The following is a 22,367-nucleotide window of genomic DNA, read 5'->3' as shown; positions in this document are numbered from 1 at the left end:
TGGCCAGTGATCAGGAATTATGGGAGTTGTAGTCCAACAACATCTGGAGGGCACCATGTTGGCTGCCCCTCTTCTGAGAACCTGCTTTCAATGTTGTCTGAAGGCAACCACCTTGCTCAAGTTAAGCAGGACTGGATCCAGTGAGCTCACTGGTGGGAGCCCATCTTGGGATCCTTCTGCACTGCATTTATCATGGCTGTTCTATAAATATAATAAATCAATAAAAATCCTAGTTTTGTGTTACTAGGAGAGACTGCACTTATGATTAGACTTTTCCATTTGCTTTCACTCATTTATTGCAGACATGCCCATTTCCTATTGAAAATTAATATTATGTGTCAACTCTTCAGAGTTCCTACAAAACTCTTATTGTTTTGTCTCCTCCCAAACCCAAAACTATTTCTGTCTTGAGAACAAGTGCCCAAAGATGAAATTCACATATAAGCTGAGGCAGCATTAATAGTTACTTTATAACCTCTTTTCTTATTTATACACTCATTTTTTCCCTTCAACTCACAAAAAGGGGCTTAGGCAGAAGCGATATGAATTATGAAAACCTTTTCTTTTTGAATGAGATGGTAAAATGCTTCACAGTTCCATGCCAACAGAAGCATTAATGGCTTTTTGGGAAGAAATAAAAGTAAATTCCTTCTGTTCTCAAAAAATACCTGCTGAGCTAGCAGCCTTCCATTAACACTTGACTGAAATAATGCAACTTTTAAAATGTTCAAGTAACTGTCAAGTAGTTAATCCCCAATACTGACTGCAGACCACCTACAGCACATTTCAGTTTTTCTAATACATATTTATCACAAGAGCTTTAATAGTTACAGACAGGGCTGTCACCACCATGACCCAATCAGGCAATTTTCCGTGTTCTTTGAAATCAGTTGCCCTCCAAAGTTATTGGATGCAAGCCTCCCAAATGAAATGGATATGAATAAGAAAATTAACAACAATATAGGTGAGCAAAATAGTATAAGCAAACAACATAGCAGTAAATAACACCTTCTTACTTAGATCAACAGTTAGTAGGTATTCAGGTAATAGGCAATGCAGAATTAACCTTATTGTAAGGATTTTCTGGGGGATCAATAGTAAAGGGCTATGTATTAACAGAGTTCCTATGCTTCAAAGACCTCATGTGATGAACTTCAAAACAGAGCTGAAATGCCACCATTTCTTGAGGGACCACTAGGGGCGCATCAGAAGATGGCTGACAATAACATCTCTCCGACCCACACGAGGTAAATTGGAGGCTGTGATGGGAGTAAATAGCCTCCCTACCCCCCCCCCAGGATTATGGTGGGGGACTGCCCTTGCCTGCTGTGCCCTATACCACCCCTGAATTTGTGGGGATGGGGGCACTAGGCACAATGCCCTCCTGTGGGATTTCGGCACTCCTGGACGCCGTCTCTGATCCGTGCCACTAGCTGCAAGAACTTCAAAAGAAATAATTTGGATGAAGCTAATGCACATATTTCAAGGAAGAAGAGGGAGTAAAGACTGCTAACAGAAGAGATCTCTGATAAAACAAGACGAGTCGGAGGAACAAGTATAGATCATGAGAAGATACGCCAAGACTTGGTATGGCAAATGGACTGATGGGGGAGGGGGGGAAAAACCTTCCTTTCTTTCCTTTATGTGATTAAACAAGAATCCCACCCACCCACAAGTCAGAAATGTCATTTTAAGGACTTAAGCTGTGGATTTAAGGCTGTGTGGAGATAAACCTTTGAACCAGAGCATGTTTTAAGGAGAGCGTGGAATGTATAAGGGCTCTGGAATGACGCAGTTAAAAATACCGTCACCATATTGGGAAGTTCTGTCGGAGGACTTAAGTCTGAGAGGAGAAATAGAGAAATAGAGCTGTTTTTATATTGTGGATGAAACTCCTCAGTGGGACTTAAGAACGACAGTTCTGTAATTAATGATGGAAAGAGCGCTGTTATCTATGAAGGCGATGATATATGGAAACCATCTTGATTTGAGGACTGGAAGAACAGAAAAATTCACACAGGATTATTATTGGTGTTTATTGGCTTAAGGAGACTATCAGAAGAGATCATAAAGAAAAAAGAGAAAATATATGAACAAGATGTGATGTGGAAACAGCAAGATAAGTCTGGATAGAATTATGAACTTTGTTTGGACTGATTTGGACATTAACGCAGTAGCAAGAAGATGATCAGAATCCCCCTTCGGATCTTGAAATATGGGTTCCCTCAACAAAATTTAAAATTTGGCTTTGTAATTCGGAATTTATGTGATGTGATTTGATTTGATGTGATTGGCCGGTTAATAAAAATGATTTTTTTTAAAAAAAGAAATGCCACCATTTCTTAAATGGTTGGTTATTGACATGCACTTCTTTAATGAAAAAGATTTTGGTGTACTCTGTGCACTAAAAGGAAGAAAGATGTAATCAGCAAATATATTACTGCAACATTCTAATCATATGCTCATGGCAGACCTTTGAAGAGTCAGGAAGCAGTGTAGCTTCACAGCAACTCAATCATGCAAGGTCACACCTTTATCTTTTGTGAAAGAGATCTGCCCTCCTGTTCTCTCAGTACAAACTCCATGCTTCGAGTGATCATACAGTCACAGAATTGTAGGGTCATCTAGTCCAACCCCCTGCAATACAGGAATCTCAACTAGAACATCCATGACAGATGGCCTCCTAACCTCTGCTTAAAACCTCCAAGGAAGGAGAGTCCACCACATTCCAATGTAGTCCATTCCACTGTCAAACAGCCCTTACTGTCGGAAAGTTCTTCCTGAAGGTATCAGAATCTCTTTTCTTGTGACTTGAAGCTATTGGTTCAGATCCTAGCCTCTGGAGAAGGAGAAAACAAGCTTGCTCCATCTTCCATGTGACAGCCCTTTAGATATCTGAAAATGGCTACCATATCTCCTCTTTACCAGGCTAAATATATTGAATTCCCTCGACTGTTCATCATGAGGCTTGGTTTCCAGACCTTTTATCATCTTGTTTGCCCTCCTCCTGTGCACATGTTCCAGCTTGTCAATATCCTTCTTAAATTGTGCTGCCCAGATCTAGACACAGTACTCCAGGTGTGGTCTGACCAAGGCAGAATAGGTTGAGAATATCATTTCACTTGATCAGGACACCAGACTTCTGATGATGCAGCCTAGAATAGCATTAGCTTTTTTGCTGCTGCATCACAGAATGTTAAGTTGGTATGATGTTACTGTGTTTGACTAGTATATGCAACACATCTGATCAAATCTCACTATAAGCATAAACCCCCCAGTTCCCAGTCTTCCACAAGCCATTATACTTTGGTTCTGATTTCATAAAATGGGATGATTTATCTGTTTCAAATGAGTTTCATTTTTGAAGAAGCACTGCAAAGCTAATGCTTCTTCAAAGTTCTATGAAGCGTGAAATACATAACATGAATAGAAATTCATAGTGTCATATGCCGGTGGGACAACAGACAGACATAACAAGCTAAAGAGCTTAGAGGAAACTACAGCATGTTGTTGAAACAGGCAGCTCATGTGACACATCATGCAAAAAGAAGAACATTGCTTTTTAAGGGGAAAGAGTCAAGACCTATGTTTTAAACTTGGCTCTATAAAAGTGTCTCTTAGTATACATAAGACCTAATGCATTACAAGGTCAAGGTGCCAAAAAAAGAAACAAGAAATAAAATTTTGGCTCCAAATAATGTAGCATTATTTGTACAGCTGCATCTCGGTTTTTGAACAGCTTAGTTCTCGAACGTTTTGGCTCCCAAACGCCGCAGACCTGGAAGTGACTGTTCTGGTCTGCGAACTATTTTTGGAAGTTGAATGTCTGATGGGGCTTCTGCAGGTTCCGATTGGCTGCAGGAGCTTGCTGCAGCCAATCAGAAGCCGCACTTTGGTTTCTGAATGTTTTGGAAGTTGAACGGACTTCCGGAACGGATTCTGTTTGACTTCCAAGGTACAACTGTATATCTTAAAAATGAAATATCCATATGGTGCGATATCCACTGGTGTCTGCCAACTTGAACAATTGAAGTCTGCTTGCACAATGGGAGTTTGGGTTTCTCTCCTTCTCTCGTTCAGTTGCTTCCCTTGGGAAACTCTAAGATTTGAGTGTCTTATAAGCCTGCTACTTATTGTTCAACAAATTATGCATCTTCTAGATAGCACTCTTCTTTAAAACTTCAAATACTTTTAGTAACTTTTTTATCCCACCGTGTGTGGTAATCATAGACACAGCTACAAAAATAAAAAGGTACTCTAAGAATCACATAGCAGATCTTTTATAAAGAAGCGAAAACACCCTTATCACATTTCCCGTGTTCTCTGAAGCTTAAACATTCCTCCAAGGGGGTAAAAAAACCACTCACAATTGCTCAAATTGATCTGTATCACATCTGTTATGTGCAATCTTTTAAAAATAAATTCCCTTTACTGACATATTATTTATATTATTGCCCTGCACCAGAAAGTGGTAAAATAATGGCATCAACTTAAATCTGAATTCTACACTAGATATAAAAGACAGACACATAATTGTGTGCCTCATGCTTGCCAAGAGAAACAAAAATGTTTAAGGGTTTGTTTTTTTAAAAAAGGTGGATTCTCTGATCTGGTTTTATTATCAATACAGAATACAAAAGCTATATAATTGCATACCTTTTCATGCTACTTAAACAAAGGGATTACATAACATCACAATAAACTGTTATGCTGCAGGGGGGCTGCTTTATTTTACATGGTTGATCACTGATCAACCGGCTTCCTTGCATTAACCTTCTTTAGCAAAGCATGTTTGCAGATTAGATAACTTTTAAGTCACAGGCACCAGCAATAGTTAAAACTCATTGATCTCACTAAACTAGTTCACTTAATGCTGGTTATGCAAGAATCATAGCTTTAACTAACGCATGCCCATGAAACCTAACTTCTCAGTAGTCGTGCCCGCCCTGTGGATCACCCTCCCATCAGGTATCAAGGAAATAAACATCTATCGGACTTTTACAAGACATCTGAAGGCAGCCCTTTAATGTTTGAAGTTTTTGTGTATTTTTGTGTTTTAATATTTTGTAGGAAGCTGTCCAGAGTGGCTGGAGCAGCCCAGTCAGATGGGCAGCATATAAATAATAAAACAAACAACTAACTATAATGTATGGGAAGACCCTGAGCCCATCAATGAAGATAAACGCTAAGCATTATTCATTAGAGAGTTCAGGCCTGTTTACTCAGACTAGGAGTTCCATTCAGACTAGTAGGACTTAATCACTAGTATGACTGCAGCCTAGGTCTTATACAAAAATACATTAGGATCAGACAAGAGGTGCACTTTTCTTCAGTTAAGATTTGACACCAAAGACTGAAGTCCATTGCCGTTTGAAAAAAACAGAAGGATCAATTCATACCATCTTGGATATTTGATACTGTAAAACAGAATTTAGAAAAAGGCACAGCAACTTTCACACCCACCTGCAACATTGAGTTTTTCAGCTGCTCCTGAACTGGGAGTAGCAGTGGAGGTACTATTTGTGGAGTTTGCACCTGTGCCATTGATTACAAGGTTCTCCACTTTAGACTCAAGCTTCCCAATGCGTTGCAGGATGTTGTCTAGTAGGACGGCAAGAGTTTTCTTCAGATCTAAGTTAAGAAAAACAAAGTCAGTTAATCTTACACAGAACAACATATACCAGGAAATATACCCATTTGGTAAAAGTAACAGATTTGCAACAAAGCCTTCCAACCCTCTAATTTCTTACCTAAATATTTCCACAGATCCTCCTTAACTACCTAAGTGTGTTTCTAAGGCTAAAAGCATTCTACAGTCATACGCCGTCAATATGGTTTACTATAATAATGAACATTTAGAGACAACAGTTATGTTTTCTCTAACTACAGTGATATGCACCCTCTTAACCCCCCAAAAGTGTATTTCAATACAATGTAAAAGGCTACCTTTCGTGGGGAGGGGATACATTTTTTATAACTTGTCAATTTCATCTGTATACCATCTCAACTTATCCATATGTGCAGTTTCTAACCGTTTAAATAGCCATTGTTCTTAATAGATGGGGTAGCTAAATGTCACTGAGCATGTACTGAGCAGCAATAATATTTGCCATACTTGAAAAGGTTAACAATCAAACTTTCACTCTCTTTGTTTAACACATCTTGTATATGATGTATGAATAACATCAAATAACTTATGTTGTTACTTGGTTGATTATTTGAGAACCTTGCACCCAACAACTTCAGACCTTTGGACAACTCCATGGTGGAAGTCAGCATCCATTCTACCACATATTTTGCAGCTTTGTACACTAGAGTAGCAGTGCAGTTATGAGCACTAGCAGTTCTAGTTCAGACTGACATGAGTACTTCTAGTGGCCTTATTAACTCAACCCACTATTCCTGTACTTCAGTTTCCCTCACTGATCTAGAAATATGTAAGCAACTACCCTATCTTATACACCTCTTAAAGATAACTTATATTAGAGGAGATTGCAGGGACTTTGCTCCACCCTGCTCTTTTTTATTCCCATGCCACATGTCATCTGAACTCAGGCTTGTGGTTAAGCTCTTTCTTCAACACAAGCTGTAGCCAAGAGCAAACTTTTGTGCAGTCCCAGTAAGCCATGGTTTGGCTTGCTACATCGTGAAAACCAGAGCATAGCGTGAAATACTTGGAGAAGAAAAAGCAGCATTATATTACAACATCTTACAATATTTTTCCAACTGCAAATTCATTTCCAAATTTACCACTAGAAAGTGATTTCGGTTGGAAATTTGACCTGTGGTAATAAAAAAAACTGCATTATTGGGGGAATTTTCTGCTTTTCTTTCTCCTGGAATCAGAAGCACTCTTATGTCCTATCTCAGACTTTTAAAAACCTTCAACAGACACTGCTTGACAACTCCCCATCCTTTGAAACCATAAAAATTTGAAATTATTTCCTTGTGGGGAGGGAATTAAAGCAAGTTTTCTGAAGCAGTCCACATATGTGATGACTGAACAATGCAGATGCAGAAGATCTGCAATGGTTATAGCTAACAAGCCAAATGAAGTGAACATTTGGTCCAGGCAAGTTTCTAATCTAGGCAGGTTGCTATTTTTACAAACACCCTCAGGAAATGTACATGGTTCCCTTACGAGTTAGGATCAAGGAATAAAGGCATTGCTTTCAGAACAGCCTTTAGCACCCCATATGCCTTAGTGGATCTTCGTTTAGTGTTAATTTTTTAAAAGGCTCCTTGTGAGGAGGAAAGCAGCACATCATTACCATGCTCTAAATTTGTTCCATTCAAGTGCCAGCCTAGCACAGATTCTGCTTGGTTTGCAATACACAGTAAAATCACAATGCAAGCTACCATAGCCTGGAGGCTGCCACAGACAAACATGAGTTACAGAACAAGGGATACTTGTTACTTCAGCTACAAAGCGATGCAACAGTCAGCTGCCTAGGGGATGGTGGCCTCAACCTTTCAAGCAAATGCATTCACAGAACCACCAGCATCTTATCGGAAAATGAGACAAAGGTATACAAAAGCAGCATGGCACCCTGGCATCTCTGGCACCAGTTCTAAAGAAGGGCTTTCATTCCTAACAGAGGAAGGGGAAGAAGATACCCGAAGCAGTAAATGAATGGCTGTAATCACAACTCCCCTCTCCTTTGGCAAGATTAACAGACAAACCAAGTTAGATCCCGCAATGATAAGATAGTGATGGGGAAAAAGGACCATTGTAAGTGAAAACAAGGTGAACAACTAATTGGCATCTAGCTTTCCAAAGCGGCAGGTGCCTTCTGGCAAAACAAACAAAAAGGTCAGAAAATGAAAACCAGTGTACAGGGAACACACACAGTCACACTGCATTTAAAGGGGCGCTGCACAGATTCATTGCACAAAATTCTCATTGAAGTATAAGATCACAATTAAAACCTAAGTATGTTCCCAACCTGTAAGAGGGAAGAATATTCCTCAATGCACTTTACACTTATGAAGTGAATGGCTTGATCTGATAAACAACCAAGACAGCCTTTGCCAGACTGGTGTCACCCACATGTTTTGGGCTACAACCCCCATCAGGTGCAGCCAGCTCAGCTGTGCTGGCTCAGACTGACTGCAGTTGGAGTCCAAAATATCTGGAGGGCACTAGGTTAGCAAAGACAGATCTGATTCATCACTTTCAATATATCTTGGGATATACGCTTTCTTGGTGCATGGTTAAAGGATCACTTATATAGCTGGTGTTTAATTACGTAATATTGTGCTAAAGCTACATATATTTTATTATTTTATTTGAATATATCTTAGTATTTGATGAGAACAGCAAGCCAGGGTTGGGACACCTTTTATTGTCTGTGCTACCCATAATGTGGAAACTTCTTAAAAACTTACCACACTGCCTTAATTGCAATGAATAATAGATGCTACAAACACTGTGAACTAGCGATGGTATTTTTCGGCTCAAAATGTTCACCTCAAATATTATGCTCTTGTTGTAGGCCTGAGAGATCTTTTGAGTCAGATTAAATCTTAAGCAGAGACCTTCAGCCCTCTTACCCTGCCTCCTTTCCCCTCCTTCCCATATCTCCACTTACTTACTTCTATGAGAGCGAGAGAACAGAGAAAGGTTTCTGTACCCTTTTCCTGTCTAATGCTCAGTATGATGCTATGGCTGCATGCCAGACAAAAGAAGCACATGGAAATGTTGTTTCCCAGCACTGCTTGTGTTTGGCTTGCAGCCATAACATTGTACCAGGAAGGGGGGGTATTTATTCTCCATCATTCATTCCCCTAACGCTGCTCCCCAAGGAAAATAGAGAGTTTGGTGGTAGGAAGAGGGAGGCAGGTGCTGAGTATATGGGGAAAAGAAACTGGGTTTTGAGCCCAGTTATCAAGTCTTCCCATCACTACCAGTCTTCTGCTTAGAGAAATTCCACATACTGCATGTAGTTCCATGCTTATTTTTTTCTAGACTCTTATTCACATTATGCAAAACGTTAACGTTAGTTTCTTAACCTTTCCACAAATGCACACACACCCCTTCAACATTCTCCCCATAAGTACACCTTGTTTCCCTCAAAAGGCAGAAAAACAGGTAAAAGGGTTAAGAAACCCCTGTACTCAATGTTGGTTTTATGCTTCAAAATAGAAGATTCAAAGTGTACATTGCATAAAGACAAAGAAAAAGTCTGATGTAATCACGTAACAGCACACATTGTACAGTCCTTCCCTGAGATTGTTGCCTTATAGAAATCAACCACTGACTTTTTTTTTAAATGAAAAAAGGGATTGCACAGAGAAGAAAAACCTTGCTTCAGAGCTTAGGATCCACCTCTTACATGACAGTAACAGCATAAATACTATATTCCCATGGCTCTAATGAATTTCACGCAACATTAGAACATTGGAGGGGGATCGTGGAGGATGATATCTTATATTTTTTTCTGGATAAAGTCATGGGGCACCTTAAAAGACAAGGAAGGTTTACTGTAACTTTCTCAGGACTGTGTAACTAACCTAAAATATGCCAGTAGTGGTTTACATGTGGAATTAAGTCATGTAAAGTGAGTCCACTTTCAAAAGGAATGCATCTCTGATGTTATATGGCAGTTCAGTAAATTTTGCTTGGTTCCCATGCAATTAAGTACTTATGCTGACAGACCTTCCCTTGTTTACTAATGGCTGTATTTTTTCCAGTGAAAAGGTTTGCATGTGATTTATGGAAAACAGGGACACTATTTGGATTATCAGAGCCAATGTCACTTAAAATTAGAGATGCGGGACATCAACACAGTGATATAAACAAGATTATGACCAGTGTAGCAACTATGTACAGAAAAAGCCTTTAGAGAGCTCCTGCATGTAGTTTGTGAATAAAACGTTTCTATGTGCATGTGTGCATTTGTGCACGTGTGCCTGCTCACACAAATACAGCACTGTTTTGTCCAATTAGGCTTTTTCAGGGTAGAATTGGTAGGTATTGCTCTTGGGAATTTTACAAATGGGTTTTACATAGTCTTACAGCTTTTGCTTTGCATTTTATTTTACTTCTTTTTGTACACCACAATATTTTTGAAATTTATTTATTGCGTTTATATTCCACCCCTTCCTGCCAAAGGAACTCAGGGTGGCAAACACATCAATATCATTAAAATATTCCAGAAACAGATAAAAACAATCACATGCTCTCAACCAATTATTTCAATGTTGCCTGGAACAGTATCTTTCAACCATCAAATGCCTGGGTAAACAGGAATTGGGGGGAGGGGGAGAGACCTCCTGGTAGTCAATAATGAAAAGTGATGAGTGGTGGAAAGTTTCTAAATTCAATAAATAAATAAATGAAACAAATAAAACACAACACATACAAGTTAAGCCATGCTTCCCATTTCTGGTACAACTTATTTTTATCTGTGGGCAGCATCTATGCCAAGATTTTGAGTGGCTTTTGGTCTGAGCCACTTAATGAATTAAGTTTTTATTCTTCCCAAAACACAGAGGAACACATGTTCCTGCTTCATTAGCTGGATTTGCCTTGCAGCAGAATCATAAAACAGTGGAACCCAAAAGGGCAGTCAGATCATCCCAGGAGAAGGTGCCAAGTGAGTGAAGCTAAAGTCATGCTTCTGCTATAGTCAAAATCATCTCATTCCGAACCAGACAAATTGATCAAATTCTGTCTTACCATATGAAATGCATACGCAAGGAATAGGACTCTGCATCTGACCAATCAAAATATTTGGTCACTGCAGTTCATAAAACATTGGTTTTGTTTCTTTTTAACAGATCAGTAAGGGCTATTGTTGTTTTTCTTCCCCCTATATCTAATATACTTTGAGCAACCCCTTGTTCCTATCAATTGAAGTGACATACAAATGTTTAAATAATGGTGCTAGTTACAAAGAGGTAACCAAAGTACATAAACTATTATAATCAATTGCATTTATAGTAATTACCGTATTTTTTGCTCTATAACACGCACCCGACCATAACACGCACATAGTTTTTAGAGGAGGAAAACAAGAAAAAAAATATTCTAAACGAAACAGTGGATGTATGATTTTTGTGGTTCATGCTGTGGCCACAGACATGTGATCTGACGGTGAGTTTGGGGTAGCCCAATGCAAAAATCCTGAGGATCCATGTGGATCCATGCTTTGTAACCACGTTTTTGCACCACTGCGGCCTCAGGCAACAGTGGGTGTGTGATTTTTTTGGTGCAAGCTGTAGCCATGGACATGCTATGTGATCTGATGGTGAATTTGGGATGACCCAGTGCAAAAATCCTGAGGATCCATGTGGATCCGTGCTTTGTAACCAGGCTCTCTGTCCCTCTCTTCTCCCCACTCAGTGGCTCTTCTCCCGCTTTGCTGTTTCAAAGCGAGCAAAGCGAGCCACGGAGGAGAGAAGGAAGGGGACCCCCCCCGCCATCCGTAGGCATTCGCTCCATAACACACACATACATTTCCCCGTACTTTCTAGGAGGAAAAAAGTGAGTGTTATGGAGCAAAAAATACGGTAATTATGAATTGCCAGGTTGGTTGGTAGTAGCACAAAGGTGAGACGTAGCCTCAGCCTTTACTCAGTCTTATAAGCACAGAAGCAAATAAACATCCCTTGCAAATAGAGAAGCTTGTTGATTTACACACAGTTAGAACAGGTTTTACTTTGCTTTGCCCACCAGCTTTGGCTGTCATCATAAATGAATGCATAATTGTTCACCTTAACACTGACCTCATTTACACATGGTGCTAAACTATGATTTGACATTATGTGCAGAAGTCTTAGTAAAATATTTGGCTCAAGCACTTCCACCTCATTTCTCCCATGCAGTTGGGAGGAGAAATAAAACATGATTCAGTGTTACTTCCTCCGGTTCCTGAATTGTTCTTATGTACTGTGAAGGAAATGGATTCTGTTGCAGACTGTACTGTTATATAAAACTACAAATCTTGCATGTCGGTTGATTTGGGGGTTATGGAACATTCCTAAGCCTAACCTGTCTGAGGTTCAAACTGGAAGGTGGAAAACTAATTGAAGATGAGGTGGATGGCATGTAGCCCAGTGATGGCCAAACTTGGCCCTCCAGCTGTTTTGGGACTACAATTCCCATCATCCCTGACCACTGGTCCTATTAGCTAGGGATGATGGGAGTTGTAGTCCCAAAACAGCTGGAGGGCCAAGTTTGGCCATCAGTGATGTAGCCTCTGATTTGGAGTTGGTATTTGACTGTCATAATTTCCATGAAATTGTGGATTGGGAGTCACAAGGTGACACAAGATAGAATAAAGTGAACAAAAATGAAAATGAAAATGAGAAACACACAAAAAGGAAATACCAACAGGTGTGGGGGGGAAGTAAGAGGTGGTGAGAGAAAAAGAAAGGACAGACATAGTTAATAACAGAAAAAAAGGAGAAAGGAAAAGGTAAGGGTGGGGCCAAGAGTGAAGTACAGTTTGAGGAGTACCGCAAGGCAATTCACAAGATACAGCTAAAGTATTACAACTTGACAATATTAACTACATCCACATTTTGCTCAACACAGCAATGTTAAGGTCTATTGAAACATTTTCACCAACCTTAAATCACACACACACAATGGCATCTGGTTGGCCACTGTGAGAATGAAATGATGGACTAGATCAGCGGTTCTCAACCTGTGGGTCCCCAGATGTTGTTGGGCTACAACCTCCCATCATCCCTGAGCTCTGGCCTTGCTAGCTAGGGATGATGGGAGTTGTAGTTCAACAACATCTGGGGAACCACAAGTTGAGAAAGGCTGGACTAGATGATCATTTGGCCAGACCCTGAAGGGCTCTTCTTATGCGGTTATCATTGCTCTAGTTATGGTCTCATAGGTATCCCAATCAACACGGACTTTTAGATTTTGGCATACATAGGGAGACCCTCAGCGGCAGATCCTGAGCCCCAGACATTCAGGCTTTTAAACCATGTATGGAGGACATCACAATGACTATCCCAGGTCAAAAAGGTGCCCTGCAGCAAGATATGGCTGACAAACTGAAAAATCTCTCTTCCCCTCCCGAGTACAATGCCCTTCAAGCTGCTGGCCTGCCATTTTATCAGATATTTGCTATTCATCCAAATCTTCTGTAAGAGAAAAAGGTCTTGGAACTGAAACTTTTTGAGAAGCTGCTGCTCCCTGGCAAAAATGAAGGCTAGTATTTGGTTTTCAGCCAATGGAAAAGGCTGAGCTCATTGTGGTCATTGCCAGCTATTAATATGCAACTTCTTAGCTTTGAAAAACTTTTCCTGTGAAATAAAAAAAAAAAAAATTTAGAACGTCTGAAACACCACATTTCGACCACAAAGTGGGTGATGTTTCTTTGCCTAAACCACCTAAAGTGACATTTAAAGAAGTTGGGGAGTTCTTGCTGTGTAGTTATAAAAGCCTGATTCCTTATAGCCACTATTGTTGACACTTTGAGTCACTAAAATAAGGAACGGATTGGCAGAGCGGGGCAATGGGTGGGAGGATATGAAATGCATACTTAGCAATTAGGGCTTATTTGCCATAGCAAAAAATAACTCTGTTCCAAAACAGTGGGAAATTGTAGGGTTAATCTTGCTCTAGGAAAAAATCTTACTATGCAACAATAGCTGTCCCTCCCCATTTTTTGAGATCTAGAACAAGAGGTACCTTCAACATAAAGAATAGGAAGCTGCCATTGGACTATCTAGTCCAGCCTTCTACAATGACTGACAATGACTCTCCAGGGTTTCTCCAGCCCTACCTGGGGATTGTCAGGAGGTCCTACACATGAGTAGGAGTCCAGCAGAGACACATGCCCGACTGGCATGTTCTCTCCCTTCTGGTCAGGCGTTTGGGAGATTCAAAAGCTTTCTCCAGCCCGAACATCACAGCGACTGATACCAAGAGGCATCAGCACACTTCAGGATCAACAGAGTATAAGCAGTCAGTGTTCAGACTCAGTAGCCCAGCAATTTGGCTAAACTATGTTTATTTACATATGTACACTTGGAGCATCATAACTCAGCTCCTTCCTCTTCAGCATCAGACAGCAAAGAAAAAGAACAAAGGACAAAAATCCTACATCACAGAAACACAGTAATAAAAAGATGTCTCCGTCACTTCCCACAATGTGGAATGAAAACATACACCGTCATGTGATAAAACCAATCCCATGACTGCAACACGGGGAATGAATCCTAACAGGGATGTCAGAGATTAAACCTGAGACTTTCTGCATGAAAGTAGATGCTCCACCACTGAGCTACAAGCCCTAATGCACTTGGTTTAGTACTATGGTTACCACACCTCTCCACTGATTTTGATACACTATTTTGACCTGCAAACCACTGGGCAAACATATTCCAGCAGGAACATGGATATTAGTGAGACAATTAGGTAAGTAGTTATACTGAAGTACATGAAGACACGAAGGGCTTTAAAAAAAGAATAATTATTTAACTAAAACTTTTTTTATTGATTTCCCCGTCTAAAAACTAGGCGCGCCCTATGGTCCGGTGCGCCCTATGGTGCAAAAAATACAGTATTTCATTTCAGTAAAAGCAGGTGTGCCACTGAGTGTATAACCAACTGAGAGCTGCAGTTAGTTTTACCTCTCTTGTGTGTGTATCAGTGATACATGCAAATGTGCGCCTAATTTTGCCTGATGCATTATAATTTTAGCAGAAAATCTTAGGTGTATACTTGAAGCCATAAAGGGTGAATCAGACCATTGGGGGGGGAAGCAAATTTAATTTATTATATTAAAAGCATTCTCTTAACAATAAAAATGTAAGGACAGCCCTTTTGGATAAGAACTAAAATTCACGAATACAGGCATTCTATTCTTACAGTGACTAAACAGATGGTTAGGTAAAGGTAAAGGGACCTCTGACCATTAGGTCCAGTTGTGATCGACTCTGGGGTTGGGGCGTTCATCTCACTTTATTGGCCGAGGGAGCCGGCATACAGCTTCTGGGTCATGTGGCCAGCATGACTAAGCCGCTTCTGGCGAACCAGAGCAGCGCACGGAAATGCCGTTTACCTTCCTGCCAGAGCGGTACCTATTTATCTGCTTGCACTTTGGCGTGCTTTTGAACTGCTAGGTTGGCAGGAGCAGGGCTAACGGGACTAACCATATGGTTACATGTCTATAAAAAGCCCACAAGGTTCAACAAGTATTTGAAGACAGATAAAGAAACCTCAGTGTTTTTTCTCTTCCTGTAGTTCTCTAAATCTGACTCCCACTTTACCTGTCTTCCTGCCATCATCTAATTCCCATTCATGCCATCATATATCCTTCATAGCTAAAAGTGTCAGATAACTAGGGTGACATGGGTTCAAATCAGGCTTCCTCTACCTCGGCCCTTCAGATTTTTTTGGCCTACAACTCCCATGATCCCTAGCTAGCAGGACCAGTGGTCAGGGATGATGGGAACTGTAGTCTCAAAACATCTGAGGGCCGAGGTTGAGGGTTCAAATCCTGACTCAGCCACAAGAAGCTCACCTGGATAACCCTGGACCAGTCTCTCTCAGCCTAAACTACCTTATATTGATGTTGTAAGGATAAAATAGGGAAGAACCTTGCATCCTTTTTTGGGGGGGGGCCCTAACAATGAGAGAATGTGCTTGAATGGGTCAACTGACATTGGAGATGAACTAGAAAGGATTGAACTTTGTCTCCAGATAATTCTTGTTACAACAACAGCCCCTGAACAGTGTCTAATTGTTTTAGGAAGCCTACTTACCATACGCAGTCATCGTACCAACATATGGTCCATCTACCACATTCCTATTCTCTTCCGCCAGTGCTTTTATGTATCTTTTGCTGAGGTCCAGTATTTGTTCACGAAGCACCGAACTGCTTTCGTGCTGAGTCTTCTGTTGGATTGTAAAATGCAGCAGCATCATTCCCCAAATGAAGCCAAAGGTCACCAGAAAAAAGCCAAGTTTCTGAGAGGACAACTTCCATGGAGTAAAAAATGCCATGGCTGTTCAACCAGCTCTGGAGTCAACTGGAAAAGGTTTGAAAAGTCCACGCCAATGTCTCAGTTCATAGTCCAGGCAGGTAACAATCAAAATTCCGGTGCTACTCACTCTGGCTCCTTAGTCAACATATTGTTGCTATTCAACTCCATCCTGCTGCTGCAAGAGAAAAGGAAACATATGGTAATTTAGAGTAGCAAAAATACCCACCAAAACTCTTCAAAGTTGTTTTCATTTTTATAATTCCCCATTGCCAGCCTTGGAAAGCAGGACAATGTGCTTTCTTGGTAAATTGTCATGAATCAATATTTTATGACACAAGTGACCATAGAGTCCAAGATACATTTGGGAATGGATCAAGAAATGTGTCTTTAACAGATATGGTCCCTGGGCTGACCTTATCACCTGATGTCCTATAGTTAATGTGCAAGACATTACATTTGGGACAGAAGAGCTGTTAGCATCCATCTGTCTCAAGAGACAATGGAGTATGCTTCCAGGAGGTAAAATCAAACTGCTGTGTTAGCAGCACCTCAGTGACCACCCTGGGGCGAAAGCATGGGCAGTGTGTATGGAGGTGCTGGGCTGCCCAGATGACAAGATCCCCCTCTTGGCCTTGCCAATGTGGTTTAAAGGAAAACAGAGCAATACATTTGGCACCAGCTTGGCCGCAGAAGTTCTGGAAGGAGGCATACAAGGCGCCATCCAACAGTCTTGGGGTTGCCATGCTGGATTTGTGTAGAGTTTACGCCTTAGCCTTTTGTTCTCCTGAATATATCCTGCAAAGCAGCAGAAGTTTAGGATCAGAGTCTTCCTTATCTGAGATTTCCAGGTTGCCCTTCAATTCCCTCTATAGCACGTGCAGAAACTGCCTTCTTGACCACTGGATCCACTACTGGTCTCTTCCACTCAATCCTCCAGAGCCTGTCTTTGCATACAGGGGAAGTCCCTAACTCACTGAGTGTTTGAGACCCATCAGCTACCTTCACCTGGTTCAGCCAGCCTGGTTTAAAAGGTAAAGGACCCCTGGACAGTTAAGTCCAGTTGAATCTGACTATGGAGTACGGCACTCATCTCCACTTTCAGGCTGAGGGAGCTGGCGATTTGTCTGCAGAAAGCTTTTCCAGGTCATGTGGCCAAGCATGACTAAATTGCTTCTGGCACACGGAACACCATGATGGGTGCCAGAGCGCACGGAAACGCTGTTTACTGCTGGTTTTGCCAGGTTATGGCTGCTGTTTCAGGCTGACAGGTTCTAGGAGCCACAGGTGAGAGCTGAGTGCAGGGTGGGGACCAAAGGTGGGACAATCTATCCCAGAAGGAGCAGGATGTGACCCCTACCAAAGGGGACAGAATACTCTCCCCTAACAGAAGTATTCAAGCACAATTTATGCATCCACGCACAGCCACAGTGTTGCTACATGCACATCCCCACACCATCCTTAGCCAACGGGTCAATGGTCAGTGATGACAGAAGTCGTGGCTGAACAGTATGTGGAGACCTAAGGCTGGGGAAGAATGGTGTAGATAATTTGGAAAAGAAAGTTGTTTCCAGTTTCATCCTGTGATATAATGGAAATATAGTTTAAGCTTATCTTTTCAAAGAACACGCACAGCCTAAAATCAATGAGTGACTTCCACGAATAATTAGTTCACATTTTGTTAATCATTTGCTTATATAAGATTAGTAGGATGGTTTATTGTCAGTCCTCTTGGCGGAGACGGCGGCATCCAGCTGATGACTTCAGATGTCACCAAAGTGCAACAAATTGATAGTTGTTATTATATTTTTTACTGCAAGGAGAGGGAGAGGTACTTGCGGGATTTCCTGCCTCAGCTGCCAAAGCAACTTGCACCTGGAGTCCCAAGGTGCAAGGGCAGGGGTGGGGAGAAAACCATTTGCTGCTTCACCTCAGGCTGCAAGATTAAGCGATCTAGAAATGCTCTCAAATACAGAAAATAAAGAAGAGATCTTGGGTCAATCCTGTTCCCCCACCTATACATCATAAAAACAGCTGTTCTCCCACATCTCTGCATGGACAGCCCTCATATAGTCACACTCCATTCTTCTCAGGCTGCTCTTGCAATGTTACATGCTGAAGTCCTTCCCTTCTTAATGTCAGATGGTAATCCTCCTTTATACGGTGATATCTGCCACTTCACACTTTCTAACAAAAACCTCTACTGTAAATGATTAAAAATATACTATGCAGAGAGATGAGAGGCAGATGGACTGAAGGAGGCTAAGCTCTGAGTGCTAGGGTCTATACCTTTCATGCACACACACTTCCTCCCTCCTAAACAGACATGTATGAGAACTGACAAGGGTAGACGTTAAGATAATGCAACATGAAATCACTTTTAACCTTGAGCAAGCGATGTAGTTCTATTTTCAGGGTGGGGGGCGGGGAGAAGTCTCCTTTGTGCTTGGAGTGCTGCTGAACAGGCCTGTGGCAACCACCCATGATTCTAACAGATACAGGAGTCCTTGGTTGCACTGAGCATCTTGAAACCTCTCCAACTTTCTGTCAAGCATGCCATCTTACATAGCTTAGTCCCACAGAAATGAATCCATCAGCAGACACTTTTCTCATGTTGTGATCAACCATTTTTCTTTTTTCTTTGCTTGTCCCTGAATCATCATTTGCGTGAAGACAAATGGAGGCTTTAAAACAACAGGCGCTCCAGAGCCTCTCACTATTTAATATCCTGTTTACAAAGTCTGAACAGAATCTTCCCAAACTTATGGTCAGCATTTAATTGGCCAGTAATAATAACAATAACAGAATAATAGGCAGGAATGCCCCTTGAACTGCCCCCGAAAAACATCTGCCCCAAATGTTCTCCCTTTGTCTTCTAGATTTGAAGAGTTGGCAGAAACTGGCTTGAGGGCAAGTGATTCCTATTTCCAGGATGTCATCTCAGTGGGGATTGTAGTTTCATGATTTTCCGTGTGAAATTCAAGTAGGGTTACAATGCCTTGTTCTGGATCTGCAAAAACTAATTTGGTCTAGTAGGTCCCATCTGTGATATGGAAATCATAAGGCTTTTTGTGAGGTGTTTTATAATATTGCTCCAACACTCACCAACTACTACTACTACTACTACTACTACTCTGCTGAAAGGTGCAAACATGGAGTCTTCCCATCATCCGGCAATGCAGGAAAGCAAAGAATGAAGATGGGAATGGCCTGCAACTTCTGCTGTGACGCAATGTCATGGATTAGAGGGAATGTGTTGCTGGCAACACACTTTTCAGCCTGCCTGCCACTTCTTCCCACTAACTCCACCTCACCAAGGGAAAAGGCTGCAGAAGTGATGCACTTATCTGTGGACCAAGAAATAGGTAAGTCAGACTTGCTGGCTTCTGGAAAAGATGTTTGGCTACCAAGCCGAAATTTATGGCTCCCTGGATAACAATTGTTTTCAAGTGTGCCAGGAAACACTGAGATTTGCAGTAGCTATCAGGGGTTTACCCATGGGGACAAACTTTTCCAAGGTATACTTTTCCTTCAACATACTGAACACTTCCAGAACTCTTCGTAGGATAAAGTAGCTCCTCAACATACATGTTGATGTGGAAAGCGGTCCTACAACTACTGACAGTTCTGTGAGTTTTGTTCATGATATAAACAATACTCCACTAAGGTTCTAAACAAATACCCCAAATTTCATTTAAAGTAATAATTATAATCAGCTTGACAGCATAACATGGCATATGTCTGAGACACAGCTGGGTATCTGTATAGTTACCAAACTGATATAGCTCCTGGGGAAAAGTTAAATTTGTTGGGCTATGATGTGTGTAGACAAAAGCCTCACAATAACTCCCAGAGACAGTTATATGATAGTCACAGTGGAGCTACTTGAACCCCCTTTTTCCCTGCTGCTCTTGATTTGCTTAACCACCTGCCCAAATGAATTTGGAGCCAATGTTTTCTTCAGAGCATGGTAATATGGCAATTAAAACTCATCATGAGCCTCGCAAACCGATCAACTCTTGTGAGAACTTAAAATAAAGAACCGAGGAAGAAAGGTAAATAAATTCTGTTTTATCGCCCTAAGGAACATAGGAAGCTGCCTTATACAAAGTCAGACTATAAGCCCATCTAACACATTATTGTCTATACAGGGGTCAGCAACCCGCGGCTCCGGAGCCACATGTGGCTCTTTTACACCTTTGCCACGGCTCGGGGTGGATACTAGCAAGGGGAGGAGGCACATTGTGCGCCCCGACACTCCCCACTGTGGCGGGCGCTGTACTGGCTGTGACGTCTCATGGGGGCGGTGCGTGCATTAGTCACGCACCATCCCGACGTCACCTTCCCGCCCGCTACATTGTAAGGGGCATGTACGCTGGTCACTGCATTGAAAGGGGGCATGTTCGCTGGTCACTGTTTTGAAGGGGAGTGAAGAACACACACACACAAAAAGGTAACTTGTTAATTTAACATTTATTTCTATGAGGAGGAGTAATTCTGAGGGGTCAAACAAAGAAATAATAAAAAAGTGACAAAAAAGTTATTTTTATAATGACGAGTTTTGCAGCTCCCAGTTTTTTTTGCTTCGGAAACGGGTCCAAGTGGCTCTTTTTGTCTTAAAGGTTGCAGACCCCTGGTCTATACTGATTGGTAGTGGGTTGTGAGGATAAAATAGAGAGGGGGAGATCCATGTACGCCAAGTTGAGGTCCTTGAAGGAAAGTTGGAATATAAATGTAATAACATAAAAATAAAATAAATGAAGGTTTATAAGAAAGGGGAGGGGGGTTCTTCATGAATTCTGATAAACACAAACAAGATGAGGAAATTCTTGCTAGACCAGAGTGGACTGTCCTGGAACAGAGATGCTGGGGCAGTGCCCCTAGGGAGAAGGAAGACTGCCCAGTTCAGGAAGTGAATTCCTGGTGGAATGTAACACAAAAAAGCAGGAGACATGCTGTGTATTTGGAGCTACAAAATCAACTCCATCCCCTGATCTTGGACATCAATTCTCAGTCAGAGGAGCAAGTACAGTGCAAGGTTGAACTAGATGGGGTCCCTTCCAACTTTACAATTCTATGAAACACATGTAGCCGTGGGTAGATATTTTCAGTGACAAAGTTTGGGGGAGGGGGTAGATTCATCTCAGAAGTGCACCTTTTCTTGTTATGAAAACTCCAGGAAAAAAGTATTTAACATGCCATGGGACTCATTTGTGAAAAAATTTCTTCCCTTCATTTTATAACATTTATTAGACAGAAAATTAAAACAAACATTTTACTGGTCAAGTTCCACACTTTCCCAACATTTTATGGTTTTGCCAGAAAACAGCAACGGAAGCCAACTACCTAAACTAACATGACAGTCTTGAAATTTTTCAAAGGAAAACAACCACAACACAACCCTGCCAAAATTGACATCAATTTTAAAAGGGGGCAGGAGAGCAAATCAGCCTACACAAACCCTATTTACATAATTTCAATCATATCTGTGTTTATAAATTTATAATGCTACTGTTGCACTAACCTGGTTGGACTGGATCTCAGAGCTGGAAAGCAGGAATTAATGCTTGAGCTACCAAGCATAGCCATAATTTGTGGACCTCTGATTAAGTCTTGGGTTGTAAGGGATTCAATACCAGCATGGTAATATAGAACAAGGAAAATTGTATGGCCCTGAGCATCCAGTTCTTGTTAAGCCATTTTATTTCCACACAACACGTATCTGTGGAACAGGGATTTTTAAAAAACCAAACACAAAAAACCCACCCACCACTGCTACATATACTATTTTCTAAGGATGAAGATCAAAGACAAAGCCACAGGCATTATAGTGATACAAGATAGGACAGTGTTGTCAAAGCTGAACAATAGTGACAATAAGATTAAAGACATTGAAGACTGGTTAGAGATGCAAAAGAATAATACAAAAAGATGCAAGGGCTTGAAAACGAGTGAAGGACACATTCATGCCATTGTTAGAGATAACGCACAGCTAAATTTGTAAGAAATCTCCAACTCCAACTGAGTTGGAGTTAATGGAAAATCTGTGATTACCTTAGTTTCCTGCTCACTGAGCATTCAATTGAAATGGTTAAAATGACTCTTGAGTTATTACTCAGAAGTGGCTCTACATATTTAAGGAACAACAGGTCAACAAGAGAGATGGCCCAGATGAAAACTATTCTGTTCAAAATCCCAGGAATTAAGAATATGGCATCTACATGTCAAATACTGTGACAGTTAAGAACTTTGGATACAATTAAGCCAAAGTTAAGTGTTTCTCAACAAAAGGAATATGCACCATATGCATAAGTCTCCCACTGAAACTCTTCCATTGGCAGAGGTAGGACGCTTCTGAATGCCTGCTGCTGGGAACCACAAGTGAGGAGAAAGAAGACTCCTGCACTTAGGGC

At 41.1% G+C, this 22,367-nt stretch overlaps 1 protein-coding gene across 6 annotated transcripts in view; it reads right to left on the bottom strand.

Annotated features, from left to right (window-relative positions):
- MGAT5 (alpha-1,6-mannosylglycoprotein 6-beta-N-acetylglucosaminyltransferase) overlaps nt 1–22,367 on the bottom strand; it is a 118,683-nt gene that overhangs the window by 55,047 nt on the left and 41,269 nt on the right. For all 6 annotated transcript variants that reach the window (XR_014522553.1, XR_014522554.1, XR_014522555.1 and 3 more), the window contains exons 2-3: nt 15,736–16,132; nt 5,464–5,631 (exon numbers count right to left, since the gene is read on the bottom strand). Coding sequence is in view for 3 of the 6 variants with exons in the window: in XM_083489517.1 (XP_083345643.1) it covers nt 5,464–5,631; nt 15,736–15,976 (409 nt within the window). In the remaining 3 variants the exon portion in view is untranslated. The remainder of the gene's footprint in view (nt 1–5,463; nt 5,632–15,735; nt 16,133–22,367) is intronic.

The sequence above is a fragment of the Podarcis liolepis genome, assembly GCF_965112155.1.
Source record: "Podarcis liolepis genome assembly, chromosome: 1".
Taxonomy (NCBI): Eukaryota; Metazoa; Chordata; class Lepidosauria; order Squamata; family Lacertidae; genus Podarcis; species Podarcis liolepis.
Note: the sequence above shows the minus strand (reverse complement) of the source record. Positions and strands in the feature narration are given on the sequence as shown.